The sequence below is a fragment of the Lacerta agilis genome, chromosome 2 (genome assembly GCF_009819535.1).
Source record: "Lacerta agilis isolate rLacAgi1 chromosome 2, rLacAgi1.pri, whole genome shotgun sequence".
NCBI classification, from domain to species: Eukaryota; Metazoa; Chordata; class Lepidosauria; order Squamata; family Lacertidae; genus Lacerta; species Lacerta agilis.
The window spans coordinates 96,667,771-96,682,956 of record NC_046313.1 but is presented as its reverse complement, the minus strand read 5'-3'; the positions used below and the strand labels follow the sequence as shown (position 1 = coordinate 96,682,956).

General features: G+C 45.6%; 1 protein-coding gene across 7 annotated transcripts in view; it reads right to left on the bottom strand.

The window, feature by feature from the left end:
* Positions 1-15,186, bottom strand: part of ADAMTS9 (ADAM metallopeptidase with thrombospondin type 1 motif 9) — a 130,118-nt gene that overhangs the window by 48,052 nt on the left and 66,880 nt on the right. For 6 of the 7 annotated variants that reach the window (XR_004426037.1, XM_033141296.1, XM_033141299.1 and 3 more), the window contains exons 22-28: positions 14,760-14,924; positions 12,016-12,135; positions 9,344-9,439; positions 8,994-9,161; positions 7,884-8,174; positions 6,658-6,819; positions 4,650-4,826 (exon numbers count right to left, since the gene is read on the bottom strand). Coding sequence is in view for 6 of the 7 variants with exons in the window: in XM_033141296.1 (XP_032997187.1) it covers positions 4,650-4,826; positions 6,658-6,819; positions 7,884-8,174; positions 8,994-9,161; positions 9,344-9,439; positions 12,016-12,135; positions 14,760-14,924 (1,179 nt within the window). In the remaining variant the exon portion in view is untranslated. The remainder of the gene's footprint in view (positions 1-4,649; positions 4,827-6,657; positions 6,820-7,883; positions 8,175-8,993; positions 9,162-9,343; positions 9,440-12,015; positions 12,136-14,759; positions 14,925-15,186) is intronic. The other variant, XM_033141300.1, reaches the window with a different exon arrangement.

Here is a 15,186-nt window from a genome sequence, read left to right as displayed (position 1 = left end):
AATAATAATAATAAAATAAAATGATAATCTGATTGCTCTGCCAGCACAAACATTTCGGCCAGAGGGAACGCTCTCCACAATCCTCCCCTCACACCAGGTTCTGGGGGCTCCTCCAAACTCCCAGAGTGGATTGTGGGGGAACGAGAGGGAAGAAAGAGAGGAAGAAGTCCCATTGTGCAACGGGACTTGTTGTGTGGGCTGCCACTGGCACCTACTTAGCTGAATCCGGCCCTCAGTTTTTTAACCATGGCACCACACTAGCTCTGCATTCTGTCAGCTTGAATGCACCTGCCACGAGGCTATACAGTATAGTGGTCTTTTGAACACTTAACCTTTGCATGCAAATTCATGTTTATATTGCTTCATTATATAACGGATCAGTTCTGCTGCAGCAGACCTAAAGCAGAGCCTATCGATCTTGTGCTCAGAAAATAAATACGCCTCATGACTCTATGATTATCAAAGCCAAGAAATCATTCTGCGAAACGCATTGATGATTACATTCTACTTTTAATTTCTCTGTCTCCTTTGCCCAGCATTCAAACATTGTAAATGCAATGCGACATTTTTATAAAATTAAATAACAATAGTTGAAAAATAAATACACTTCATTAACATAAATACATAAAGAGATCCATTCTGCTGAAGAAAAAAAGTCAATACTATACTCTTGTTTCAAAAGTGTCCAAAAAACATGGAAGCAACACTCCATCTGGGACAGACGAAGCAGAAGCATTTACAGCGGAAAGGTGGTGATAAATGTCAGAGCCAGGAGAAAGTGTGTGGCAACATGAAACAAAAAGACAACTTCTTTTTGTCCTCTACTACCTACAGCAGTAGCACATGGTCTCAAAACGAGGTAGACAAACATAATTGAATTTTTTCAGGTGAAGCGAGAAATCTTAGTTTAAGCTCATTTATCAGTGTTTTAGTTTTGTCTTCACTCAGCACCATTTGTATCACCGGCCATCTAAACTGTAAGCAGCTTAAAGTAAGTTTGTGTGAAATTTTATGTACTTTTTTCACTCTCTTAAAAAAAAACCCAAACCATGATATGCAAATAAAGTGGCTCAGCCCTGCAGACTTTTTCCTCTGAGGGATTTTTCATGTGGACGGATGGCTGGAATTTAGTAAGGAACTCTGAATACTCGGATCACAAGATTCCCCACTGAAGAGCCAAAGACCATTTGTGTTAAGAACAGGAGGGCATTTCAAAAGAGTGGGGGGAGGGGGGAGATCTCAACCTGGAACTACTTTTGCATTGAGCAGCACATCCAGAACTTAGTTCAGTTCTGATACTACCTGCCCTTTCACCTTCGGACCTTGAATGGTGAGTGGGCAGCAGAAGAGAACGGGCCAAGAGATCGCAGTTGTATTGTGCTGTGTGTGTGTGTGTTTGTGGGGGGCAAGATAGAACAAGAGGACACAGATACGCAACTTAGGGCAGATGCTACTTCTGCACCACAGTCTTGTCCATTTCAGGATCTGGTAAGCTTTCATTTATGCACGTTAAGCCGTGAGCTGTGCACGAGACTTTATAAACTACGTTGATTACATTTTTATGGTATGCTAGCAGACATTTGTGTTGTTGGTTTTTTTAAAAAAAAAAACTGCAGCACTACATTTAGCTACACTTTGTACTAACAATTTAGATGTTTAGATGTCTAGTTCTCAGAGCTGTTCATATATATATATAAATGCAAATATCATTTGGGTTTATCCTATACACACAAACACAGACAGAGAGAGAGAGATATAAGTATGCTTACTTTTGGAAGTGCTTCCCTGATTCTTTTTAAAACAACATAATTGGAACTGTGGCCTGCCTAGTTAAGGAATCAGAGAATCATGTAACTGTAGAGCTGGAAGAGACCCCAAGTGTCCTCCAGCCCAACCCCCTGCAATGCAGGAGTCTCAACTAACTCATCCTTGGCAGATGGCCCTCCAACCTCTGCTTAAACACTGCCAGTGAAGGAGGTTGACTGAACCCTGTATTATAAATTCAAAGGGAAGTCTTACTGTGGTGAGAAAGAACTCCAGTGGAATGGATCTAGAAGTTTCTGCAGGGACTGCTGCTTAAGGAGGAAATTGCCAGAATGCATATGAATCATAACACCAGACAGTCTCAATGTCATACCCTTGTTTGTTTGTTTTTTGTTAATGTTCAAAGCAAGTGTAATCCAGTGTCAACAGCAGTCTTTGGTACATAGTTTTGGGCTAGAGTAGCCCACACTGTGCCTCCAGAAGCTGTGGACTACAACTCCCATCAGATCTGGGCTAGCATGGTCAATGGAGAGAGGCACGATGGGAGATGCAGTCAACATCTGGAGGACCGTCATGTTGCCCCCCCCCCCCGGTATGGGGAGAAAGTCCAAGGCATGCAGATGCCTAGCCACACAGAGCACACTTGCATTTAGCACCAACTCTGCCCCCTCAACGTAGAAAGGGCTACAGCAGCACCTTGGATGAAAGTGTTTTATAGCACTGTCCCTTGTAATGATAAAAAAGCACCATACATATACAACTTGAGCAAATGTGCTGCTATTGACATCGTTTGCTGAGGTATGAAAGTGAAAAATGGTCACAGAACTCTCCATAGAAACAGCAGCGAAGGACGGAACAAAGGAAGGACTATTCCAGCAATAAGACTATGGCAGCCATGCCTGTTTTGGAAGTTCATATATTGGATGAAAAGGAGCTTCCTTTATATAAAGTGCTTTAGAGTCAGATTAGGACTTAAAAAACCACAAAACCCTTTAAACTACATTTTATCACAATAATGATATTTGGAGTCTGATTTGCATGAGACTTTGAAACGGGCACACTTATGGTTTCCTATCCAGCCATTATTTTTCACCGTCTTAAACTCATATGGCTGGAGGCAGGGAATTAACTTACATGGGCTTCAAGAGCCCAGGAGAAGGTGGGATGAGTTCCTTCTGTCAACTCACATTCTGCTCTTCACCCATGCCTGCCTTCCAAGCTGCAGTGGTTTCTTGAGAATCAGCACCCATGGGATGCTTGTGAACAAGCAGAATCTTTCTTGTGGGGAAGTTCATTGTGGAAGAAGAAGGAAACAAAAGCCTGCCTAACCCTTTTGGTGGAAGCTGTGACACAAGGGCAGCTGTAATAAAGGTCTATCTTCCCCTTCCCTCTCCTCTCCACAGTGAGCCTGGGAAATGTACCTTTAAAAAAATGAAAAATCTGTGCAACTATTTTATGGCAGCGTTCAGAGGGACAAGGCAAGTGGATAGGCAGCAGCAATGAGGAGTAGATGGGGAAACTTAAGGAGAAGTGGTCCTTTTGAGCATCTTGTCCAAGAGTTTCCAAACTGTGGATCCAAGATGGAGGCTACATGTTTGGTTCATCGAACAGTGGTGTAAGTGAGGAATTGCAAAGTGAGCAACTGTTCTCAGGCATACCTGAATTTCTGAAGATCAGGGGTGGGGAACCTGTGGCTCTCAAAATCGCTGCTGGACTCCAACTTCCATGAGCACAGCTGATCATCAGGGATGATGGGAACTGTAGTCCAATAACATATTGATGGCCACGGGTTCCCCCATCCTGGCAACAGATTGTGTTCATGTAGCTTCTCACACCAACATGGCAACACTGACCTATGGAAACAAAAATGCTCCAGATCTCTATTTTGTTACCCGCTTGTGGCTTTGTGACTGGGAAGGATTTTAGGTACTTTGACAATCTCTTAGGGACGGTTAGTGTTGGGGGTTTCCCCCTCCCCCCCCCAATCTCTCTGCTAGAGGTTAAGAAGCATTGCGCAATGAGCTTATGAATATGTTTATGCCATCCAATCAAAAGGGCTTGGGACAAGTAACACAGAGCTTTTAAATCAAAACCATCTGCTGTTGTAAGGTTACTCTGAAAGGCGAGAAGCTAGTGTTAAAAGCACCCCCCTTTGGTCTTCATCATTGACATACAACACAGACACCCAGATACACAATTATGCAATATGTTGCTATTAAAAATGTTAGCTATCCTTTGATGGAGCCCAAAGGCAGCATCTTTCTGTGTCACTCTTCCTTATAGTTGTGGGTTGTGTTTTTGTTTTTGTTGTTGTTGCTAAAAAGGATGTTCCTTCATCTGAACAAGTAAGTTTGTACTATACAGTTCTAAATATACAGAAAGAGCTACATGGATGACAGTAGCTTAGCACTGGAATTATCCTGTAACTATAGTAGCTCTGAAGGTGGCTTGTTAAGGGTTAAAACAGGAGCTTAAAACAGATCTATGAAGACAGAAGGAAAGGTTTTGGAAACAGCCGAATACTTCGAGGACTCTCATTTGCTTGCAATGGGTTTCCTTCATAGTGAAGATCAGTATCATGCAGCACTTGTCATGGGCTAATAAAATGTACAAACTTCATTAACAAGCAGAAAGTGCCTTTTAAAACGAACAGATTTCCTAGCTGATGCCCTTCCTGAATGCCTATTTATTTGGAATGCATCATTTTGTTTTGTTTTTTAAACACCTTTAAGTGCAGTTTCCTTTTTAAAAAAAAAAAAAACACGTGCACATGCACCAAATATTAGCACCTTGACATTAAGGACACTCATTCCGTTCCTATGAAATATCTGTAAAAATGACTAACAAAAAGCAACAACAGCAACAGAAGTATGTTATGGCCGTACCGAGCTCCAAGGACCAGTATTCCAGGCAGTATCTCGAAGGCAGTCCTGCATATTGCACTGCTCACGGTCTGGTGGCTTGTCAAGGATTTCGCAGCTCAGATCAGTAAATCTCTCCCCATTGGGATGCTGGCACACAACCAGTCTTGTTCTGGTTCCTCCACCGCATGGCTTTGTACACTGGGGGGAGGAAGGCAGTAGGTGGAGATCACATTAGCAACGGCTAGGTTCATTTATACTTCATGATTGCTACTTTTGTCTTCTTTGATCTGACTCACAGCCAATTTAGATGTTGCTTTCCTTCTGATGTGAGAGACTCAAAACTCTAGACTCCAGGAGGAAAAACCACAAACATATGCCTTATACCAAGCTGGACCCATTTGTCCATCTAGCTCAGTATTGTCTACAGTCCAGTTGTGGACTACAACTCCCATCATCCCTAGCTGGCAAGACCAGTGGTCAGGGATGATGGGAATTGTAGTCCAAAAACAGCTGGAGACCCACATTTGGGAAACCCTGGTCTAAAGTACCTGGCAGTGACTCTCCAGGGTCTCAGGCAGGGACTCTTTTCCAGCCCTACCTGAAGATGCTGGGGACTGAACCTGGGACTTTCTGCATGCAAAGCAGATGCCCTACCATTGAGCTATGATTCCTCTTCATTAAGCAAAAATGAAGGCAGTCAGATCTGTATGTTAAGATGTGTTTGAGAGTGTCCTGATCTGACTTCAATGTATTGCTACTTTCCACATGCCTTTATTTCCCCCCTGGGACTGTGGATGTGTGAGGGACTCCCACAACTGTACAATCTGTGAAAGAGAAAGCATCTAAATTTGCTCTCATGAGTGAAGTGAATGACACCTTTGTTATTTATTTCAAAATAAACTGGGGAGCAGGTTCCAGATTAGGTCTTTTTGTGGGTGGGAAGGTAGAGCAGGGAATAATAAGACATATGCGTAGTTTCTGGGACACTTCCCCAATGTTGGAGAGCCATCCCAATGGAAAACACAAAGGTTGCTAAAATCTGGTTTTATCTATCTACACTTCTTAGTTTCAGGACTGATTCAGGTGTAATGTCTTGGTCTTATGAACTGCTGATTAGAGCGAAAACCAGACTCCACATGTACCAGACTCCCTGCTCTTTGCATACCCAAATCTAGGGCTTCTATTATGGTTTATTAAACCACAGTTTCCTCTTATAGCCTAATGGGGAAACTGTGGTTTAATATCCATTTGCAAACCAGGCCATGGAACTGGGATTTTGACTTTACTTCCTGTGAAGAAGAAGAAGAAGAAGAAGAAGAGTTTGGATTTGATATCCCGCTTTTCACTACCCGAAGGAGTCTCAAAGCGGCTAACATTCTCCTTTCCCTTCCTCCCCCACAACAAACACTCTGTGAGGTGAGTGGGGCTGAGAGACTTCAAAGAAGTGTGACTAGCCCAAGGTCACCCAGCAGCTGCATGTGGAGGAGCAGAGACACGAACCCGGTTCCCCAGATTACAAGTCTACCACTCTTAACCACTACACCACACTGGCTCTCTTGTGAACAGTAAACAGAGATTAAACCAGTTTCCCAAGTTTGATGCAATGTGAAATGGTAGTTTTAGCAAAATCTTGGAAACCTTGAATTATGGTGCACAAGAGGTGAGAAGACATATGGCTAGGAGGAAGCCCGCAGAAACATGGTTTGCTCTTGATTTAATAACCATAGTTTATCCAGACCAACAACCGTAAATCTAAACTATGTCTCAAGAGTCCTTTCAGCACTACTGGATAAATAAGTGTTATCATTTCCAACGAGGAAAGGTAAACAAGCAGGATAATTAGAACATCTGGATAACTGATCTTCTGTCAAAACCTATTGGCTTATGCTATTTTGTTGATTTTTTTTAAGGTTTCAAGTAAATTCAAATACAGCCACATCTTTAAAATCTACAGTTAAGAATGCTTTGCCTTGGGTTAGTTTTAAAAAAAAAAGTAACAACAACCCAAAATGAAGTAGCATTTACTCACCTCACCCCAGCTGCCATAGGCCCATTGTGGGCAGGGCCCCGATTCACATGATCTTTGCTCATCTGGTTTCATTCTTACATCACAATTACTGGCAGTGTATCCATTTTCATCCTGGCACACGACAACCCGCCGTTGGAATCCACCAGCGCACGTACTGGAACACTACAAAACATGGTTTCGTATGACTGAGGAGGCTCCACCGAGCTTAGCCCACAACTAACTTAAGCAATATAGCCTAGTAAAGTGAGGAGTCCCAATGGCTATGAGACTTGCAGCCATAATTGAAAAGTCGTCTTCTTGATGTAACGCCGGTGCCGTTCCTTTAAACTGTAAGATCAGACTCTTGGCATTAAAAATTCAGTTTGAGGTAGCATTAGCATAGCCGCTAAAAATTTTCTCTTTGGCATCAAAGGCGTTTTAGGCAGAGAGTATCCTGTCCACTTTTATCAATGTAGGTACTAACGAGGGGAAGTCCAGTGGGAGATTTCAGAGAAGAAACACGTTGCCATTGCATTTAAATCAGTGCATTTTGTCTGAGAACAGACACAGAATGTGGAAACAAAAGATTTATTTATTTTTAGACGCAAGTTGCTAGTTCCTGTAATGACAAGGACAAACAATCTTGGCAACTTTGCAAAGCCTAAAAAATTAGGACAGTGCCAGAACAGGGCTTCTCAACACTGGGAGGGCAGATGATAGGTTTCTATCACCCCCACCACCCCATGGTTATAATTCCCTGCCCCTCTAATCCTAGTGATTGTGTAACTAGGCCCCTTCAACTCTTTCCGTCCTCGTTGATAATATTTATATACAGTCATACTTCGGGTTATGGCCGCTTCAAGTTGTGTGTTTTCGGGTTGTGCACTGCGCTGAAGCACCAAATCGCGGGGAGCATGCGCAGAAGACCAAATCGCGATCTGTGCGTGTGCAGACGTAGCGCTGTGGGTTGCAAACGCTGCGGGTTGCGAACGTGCCTCCCGCACGGATCACATTTGCAACCCAAGCGTCCACTGTATAGTAAAATGCCTTGATGGGGTCTTGGGGTTGTATCCATCCTAGTTCTAGAATAGAATTAATGAACCTAAGTTAGTCCTGCCCATTAACTTCAGTGGGTCTACTCTGACAAGGACTAACATCAGATACAACCCTTGGGGGTGGAGGAGGATACATGGGAGGGCTGTGACCCAACTCGCAACAGATCAAGAGTATCTCCACCAGCTACTCACCGCTCCCCATGGGCCAGTTCTCCACTGGTTGCCTCCGTGCACATGCCCACGGCCTTGGTTTCGGTTCACACTTCCACCCTGGCTGTTCTTTTGGCGATAGTCAGGGTAAGGGAAGGAAGGGATTGGCCTGTTGTACTCAGGGCTGATCTGCTGGCACGAAGGCATGGAGCAATCTTGCTCCGTTGCAGGGACGTCCTCAGCATCGCACTCACTCCTGTCAACCATCTGGTCGCTGTAATCGATGCAGACGACTTGCCGGGTCACCTTGCCTTGCCCACAGGTTACAGAGCACTGTGTCGATAAGAGGAGAAAACGGGGAGATCAACGCCCTTGGCAACGAGGCGCAAGTTTTAAGAATTGCAGAACGAAACGTATTTACGTAAAACTATTCTTTTTTAATGTATGTGAATCCTATGTGGTTGTTGATTTCACACGATTAGGAATATGGGAAGCTGCCTGACCCCATTCGCTCATCTAGTTCTCAAGCAGGAACAACCAGAGGGGAGGGACGGTACGGCAGACTTGTCCCCCAGGAAGCAGTGTCACTGCTGTGAGAGTGCAGGATGGTGCGGGTGTGGAGGGGCACAGCTGGGGTGGTTTGGGGGCACTGGTGGAGGCAATCCAGTGCTCCTGCCGCTGCACACTCCTGCCGCTCACCACCCTGGCTGTGTAGCAGCAATGCTACTGCTAGGAGTCTGGGTCTATGGCGGTGAAGGCCCTCCCCACTGCTCACTCCCACTTTCCAAGATTTCAGGCGGAGGTGATTCATTTAGCTGGAGATGGCAGGGGCTGAACTCTGGACTTTGTGGATGCACTGAGCTTCAGCCCCTTCCTTAACTTGTGTCAGCTGGTATAAACTGATCCTCTTAGTCCCCAGCTTGCTGCTCAAAGAAAAGCTCTGCTGCTGCTGCCGCCAGTACTACCAGGGGCAGAAACACACTATTATAACTTCTGCTCCAACAACTACTTCTACTGGTTCCTGATTAGGGGAAATTTTGCTGCCTCCGTTTGAACCAAGCGTTATCTTTAAAAGGCCCGATCGACGATAAATGTTGAATAAGCAACAGGCATCTGGGAGAGACTACCCCTAAACAAGAGGAAACTGCTTACTTGGCTCCACTCCATGGCCTTCCACTGTCCACACGGTGTCACAGTGCAGGCTTCTGTCGCCGATGGCCTTGGGAGGTGAAAGCAGGCGGCCTCGTCAGCCACAGAGCCTTGATCGTCGCGGCAGCTGACGTATCTCATCCTGGTGCCTTTCCCGCATGTAGTCGAGCACTAGGGAAGATGGACAAGGAGTGACAATGGGGGTTGGCGGGGGGTGGGGGAGTAGCTGACCCTTTTTGACAAGGAAAAAAGAAAGCCCCCCGGAGTCGCAGGACCATGTGTTTGTGTGTGTGTGTGGGGGGGGGGGTTATCAGGGGATCTCCTTGTAATCTAAGCTGACCAGTTTAACGTACGGGAGTCCAGGATCCAAATCTCCACTGGGTTCTGTGGCTGTTTTGCTTCGTTTCCGGGCTTCCTGGGCGGAGACGGCATGGTGCTGTTTCACAGTCCTATTTTATCGACGAGAACAGGAAAAAGAAAGCTATCAGCAATTCAAAGGGATTTCAGTGTACGGGTGAAACTTGAAAAATTAGAATATTGTGGAAATGCCCATTTATGTAAGCAATTGTTTTCATTAGCTACTGGAGTGCAATATATGAGTTAGACTCATGACGTGCAAAGCGAGATATGTCAAGCCTTTGCTTGTTATAATTGTGATGATTATGGCGTACAGCTGATGAAAACCCCAAAGTTGAAATTGTTAATTTGGGGTTCTCATCAGCTGTACGCCATAATCATCACAATTATAACAAATAAAGGCTTGACGTATCTCGCTTTGCACGTCATGAGTCTATCTCATATATTAGTTTCACCTTTTAAGTTGAATTACTGAAAGAAATGAACCTTTCCACGATATTCTAATTCTTCGAGTTTCACCTGTAGGTTAGATGGTTATAGCGATGCAGTGATGGAAGCAGGGGGTGGTGGTGGTGGAGGGAGGAAACCCCCCCCATTACACTTGTCATCACATCTTTTGTTTGATACAAATGGCTCATCTTACCCTAAAGGCGGATGCTCCCGGGGCATCTGCCAAGCTGAGAATATACATGCCTGAAGGCTGTCACCTCGATTATTTTGCTCTAGCTGCATTCCCTCCCACCAACAAAATGGCAGCCCTCACAAGCGTGAGCTTGCTAATTTACAGAAGCACCCATCATTACTATTAATCACTTATATAGCGCCAAATTGTACCATGCCCTGTATAAATCACAAAGGGCTTACAACCCGTGCCACTGGGATGAGGCCCAAAATCAATCTGAAGAGAAGACTGGAATTAGCGGGGACTATTTGGACGTCAGAATAAACCATGATTTAATGTGAAGGGAATGTCCCTCCCCTCCCCTCAAGGTCACGTGCTTCCCCCTCCTCTCCGCCAGTGTGCTCACGAGGAGATCAGAATCTATCGCTTCCAACGTCAATTAAACACGTTAGTATTACATCTAAACCGCGGATTGTGGCTAATCTTAACAATGGTTTGTTAAGAACAAGCCAGCTTTGTAAACCATGTTTGTTGCTGCTGCTTCTTTTTACTGCTTCGAAGAGGGCTTGTTTCGAAGAAATCAGACTGATTACACTTTGACAAGTTCAGACCAAGTGACAAGCTGCTTCTGAGCTCCTCCTTGTGGCCATGCCAGAGGAGAAGTGGGGCACATGAGCCCGGGGGGGGGGGAGGTTGGTTCCTGGCATGATGCTCTGAACCTGACAGATTAAATGCTGGCAAATAAACAGAAGGGCTCAGAGAGGAAAGTTTTAGATGAGGGATAGGAAACCTGTGCCCCCCCCCCCATATTATCAGACTCCAGCTTCTATCGGTTTCAGCCAGAATGTCAGGTGTGATGTGAGTTGCAATGCAAGAACATCCCTGCTCTCCACTCCTGCTTTAGAGAACAGCTGAGGTTTGGTTAAAATGCAGTTCCTAAGAAGGGACCTGGAGGTACTGATTAAGAGAAATTGCCAAAGGCATCCTGCGAGGAAGGGGAGCAGCGAGGGAGTGAGATGAAGAAACGAAAGAACAATTCTGCCCAGAGAGGCTGGGGCAACCCGGTTAGATAGGCAGAGTACTACTACTACTACTACTAATAGTAGTAATAATAATAATAATAATAATAATAATAATAATAATAATAATCTGCAGGAATACTGTATGATTGGACTCTACTACTCAGTTCCTTCTGCAAGTGAAGGACCCCCTACACATTCAAAAACCCACCCTCCAGGTGAAAAGTTAGCATACCAGAAAGAGGCTAGACTGGTGACTGGCAGCGGCCGCCGACACCACATAACACCAGTCTTGAAAGACCTACATTGGCTCCCAGCAGGTTTCCAAGCACAATTCAAAGTGACCTTTAAAGTCCTAAATGGCCTCGGGCCAGTATACCTGAAGGAGCATCTCTACTTACATTGTTCTGGCCAGACACTGAGGTCCTGCTCCAAGGGCCCTCTGGCGGTTCCCTCACTGCAAGAAGCGAAGTTACAGGGAACCAGGCAGAGGGCCTTCTCGGTAGTGGCACCCGCCCTTTGGAACACCCTCCCGTCAGTTGTCAAGGAAATAAACAACTATCTGACTTTTTGAAGACATTTGAAGGCAGCCCTGTTTAGGGAAGTTTTTAATGTGTGGTGTTTTATTGTATTTCTAATATTTTGTTGGAAGCTGCCCAGAGTGGCCGAGGTACGTACGTATGTATGTATGTATGTATGTATGTATAAATAAACAAATAGGCTAAGCAGAAATCCTTGCCCCTAACATGCGCATTTTTCATTGGGATCAAATGCTTGCAAGAGCATGCCACCATGGGCCATACTCCTCCATGACCCCTCCATCACACCACGTGTATTTCAGTATTTCCCAGCAAGCTCAATTCACCCCCTCCCAGTGGAGGCAACGTCGATGGCTGCATGCCCTTCCACTTTTCTTGACTGACAACACACTGCATGCATCCCCTTTCACCCTTTGATGTGTGTGTGTATAGGTATATATGTGTGTGGGGGGGAGATTCTCGTGTGGCTGCCACATCAACACACTTACCTGTGCATCTGTTGGCTTCGTAGCAGCATTGCATTCGTTGTCATCTACCACAGACACGTAGGCACCAACCACGCATTTCACCGCTCTCATCTGATAGCCCTGCCCACATGTTGCAGTGCACTGCGGGGAAGGAAAGAAAGCTGTGGGGATAGCTGTACTGCAAACAAGCCTAAGGATGCAAAAAGACTGCTTCCACTGAATCAGGCCAAAAGCCAATCTGGTCCAGCATCCTGTTCTCACAGCGGCCAACTAGACCACCTATAGCAGGAGGAACGTGCTTTTGTGATTGCCAAAAGATGGGAACTATAGTTTTGGTGAGGACACAGAGAACCCTAGCCTGCCTCCCCGAACCATAGTTTCCCACAGAGAGGGAATTAATATCAAACCAGTTCAAATATATGCCCTGTGTCCCAGGCTTCATAATGCACCTGCCTTACTTCTAAATGCATTAAAAAAGAGGCAAGGAAGTTCAAAGCATCTAACTTCTTTGGCCAAATCCAGAGTGATTTAAAATATAAAAAAGAGCCCTTTCTCCTTCTTCAGTCGCTTCCATTTAAAATTAGGTCAAACGGTTAAAATGCACTGCTTCCGCTGGAATCTTCCATGCTTCATTTATTCCCTTCAAATATACATGTGCAAGTGTTTAAATCATTTACCATACTGTGGATTACGAGCCTCGCATAATCTCTGTCACATTTCTTTACCGATTGACTACTGCAACAACCTTAATAGAACACGATCATGACAGGAAGGCATGACCGGCTGAAGAGAAGTTTGTGTGGTCTGGACAGGTTTATTCATTTACTTGTTTTGAAAGTATAATTAGATCAGAGCTGTTGCTGCACTGGAGACTGGAGATGGCAAATGAAGTCTCTCCGACGGATTGCTTGGAAGTTCTCGTTCCGTGTATGATGTATTGTTAAAAACGAAAAGGTCAACACAAAAAGTTGTGTGTGCGTGTGTGTGTTTTTTTTAAAGGATCCTTAAAGCCAACTCTAAAGCAGAATTTATCAAAAGCCGCCTTTCCTTTCCAGTGCTTATTCTTAGCTAAATTACAGTGGTGCCCCGCTAGACGAATGCCTTGCTAGACGAATAACTCGCTAGACGAACGGCATTCGTCTAGCGGAAGCTGCCCCGCAAGACGAAAAAGTCAATGGGGCTGCTTCGCAAGCCGAAAAATTTTCGTCTTTTTTTTTCGTTTAGCGGAGCGCGGCTGTCATTGCCTCGTTCGCTAGATGAAAAAACCGCTAGACGAAAAAATTCGTAGAACGAATTATTTTCGTCTAGCGGGGCACCACTGTACTTGCATTCAGGATCACAGCTGCATTGCAGAGCATGGGCTTTCAGCAGTGGCTCACAAGGTGGGGTGGAGCTTCAGTGCTGGTTTCCAGGGAGGTCTGAGGGAGCAGGGAGGTTGGTGCGGTGCAAGCACGCCGGTGGTTCTGCAGAAGCAACTGCAGCACCATGCCATCCTATGCTTTGCAAGTATATGGACCCCTGCCAACTGGTATCCAGGCTGGGAACCACCTCTCCTTGAGAGCACATTAAGTGGTGGACTGCAAGTCTGCAGCAACAACGCTGGTCTAAAATACCCACAATCTGATTCAGCAGAAGGCATGTGCTCTTTGGAAGTCCAAGAACACTTTCTTATTATGGTCAGCAAGCAAGCTAAGGCCAAGAGCCTCCATTTCTGTGATAAACATACGACGGTGTCAGGATCCTCAAGGGGTTGCTCACAAGTAAAGACAAAGTCCGTCTTGTCTTTTAACCATTTTATTGTGCAAGGCTATTTACAGTGCAGAGCTACTGAGAAACATGACTATCTAGTCGCTAGACGAATCCGGAAGTGCCATTCTATGGCTGCGACCCCAGCATAAGAATTTCGGCATGCTGAAGTGCCGCCTTCCCCTTCAGAGCGGGTCTACCAGACAGTGCTGGGTCCTTGAGCAACATCCAGGAGCCCTTGCTCCACCTGGCTGCCTGAGGATAACTCCTCCTCCCCAGGGGAGGTGCTGGAAGACCCGCTGGAAGACGTATCATTGGCTAGGAGTGGCTGGGGCTGTCTGTACCCACCCAGACTCTGTCTGGCAGTGGAGTGCAGCTCCCTGACAGATGTCAATGGATGTAAATATTTAAAGAGAAGGTGCAGCACTTCGACAGCGGCATGAGGCTGGCTCCCCTCTGGTTTACAATATGAGTAATTGTGGTGTAGTATTTTGGATGCTGGGCTAGAAGTGGCTCCAAATCACTGCTCGCTGGATGACCTTGGGTCACACACTCTCGCTCTTTGCTTAACCTAGGGTAATTGTGAAGGGGAAATGGGGACTGGGGGAAATGATCTAGTCAGTGTTTCCTGCATGCAGCGGCATCGGGGGAAGTTGTGCTCCCGCCAACCGGCTGGCTGGCGGGTGACCCGCTTCTCCCCCCCCCCCCTGTCACTACCTGTGTATTGGATGACCCCAGTTCTTTGACACGATTTTTTAAAGTCAAAAAACCTCGTCTAATACACAGAAAAATACGGTATATCTGTGTTCAGCCATAGGCTACTTGTCCAAGTAACAGAAAGTTGCATTCTGCAGCTGCACCTGTGGCTCCACCTGTACCACTGGAAGACTTAAGTTTTTGGGTGCTGGGACAGAAGTCATGACAAAGAGCCTGCATTAAAAAACCCACCCCAAACAACATCTGCTGGAGTCAATGAAAAGCCCCATAGCAGTAAAAATGAGACGATTGGCTTCAAATACCTGGCCCCAGGGTCCTACTTGCCACGCGGCACACTCCTGTTGCTGGCAACTTTGCACGGAAACTGGTTTGCTCTCGGGATGGCAAAGCCTGTCATTCAATCGATCTCCTCCAAACTGGCACCAGATCTGGCGGTGTTTGTGCCCTTTGCCGCAGGTTACCAAGCACTAAAAGAAGGAAACGGCAAGCTTTAGGCATGCATAAGCAACTGCTCAACCAAAGCCAGTGCAACAATCACTGAAACGCTAAGTAAGATTGGTAAGATTTTTACGCAGTTGCCCTGGGACATTGGAACCGAAGGACAGCAAACTCTGGCCTCTGCTAATAGCTAGGGGCTGAGGGAGCTGGCGTTTGTCCGCAGACAGCTTTAGCAAACCAAGGAAGAGCTGCCAAATATGCAGGACGGGTTACAGAATGGATGGACCTGCA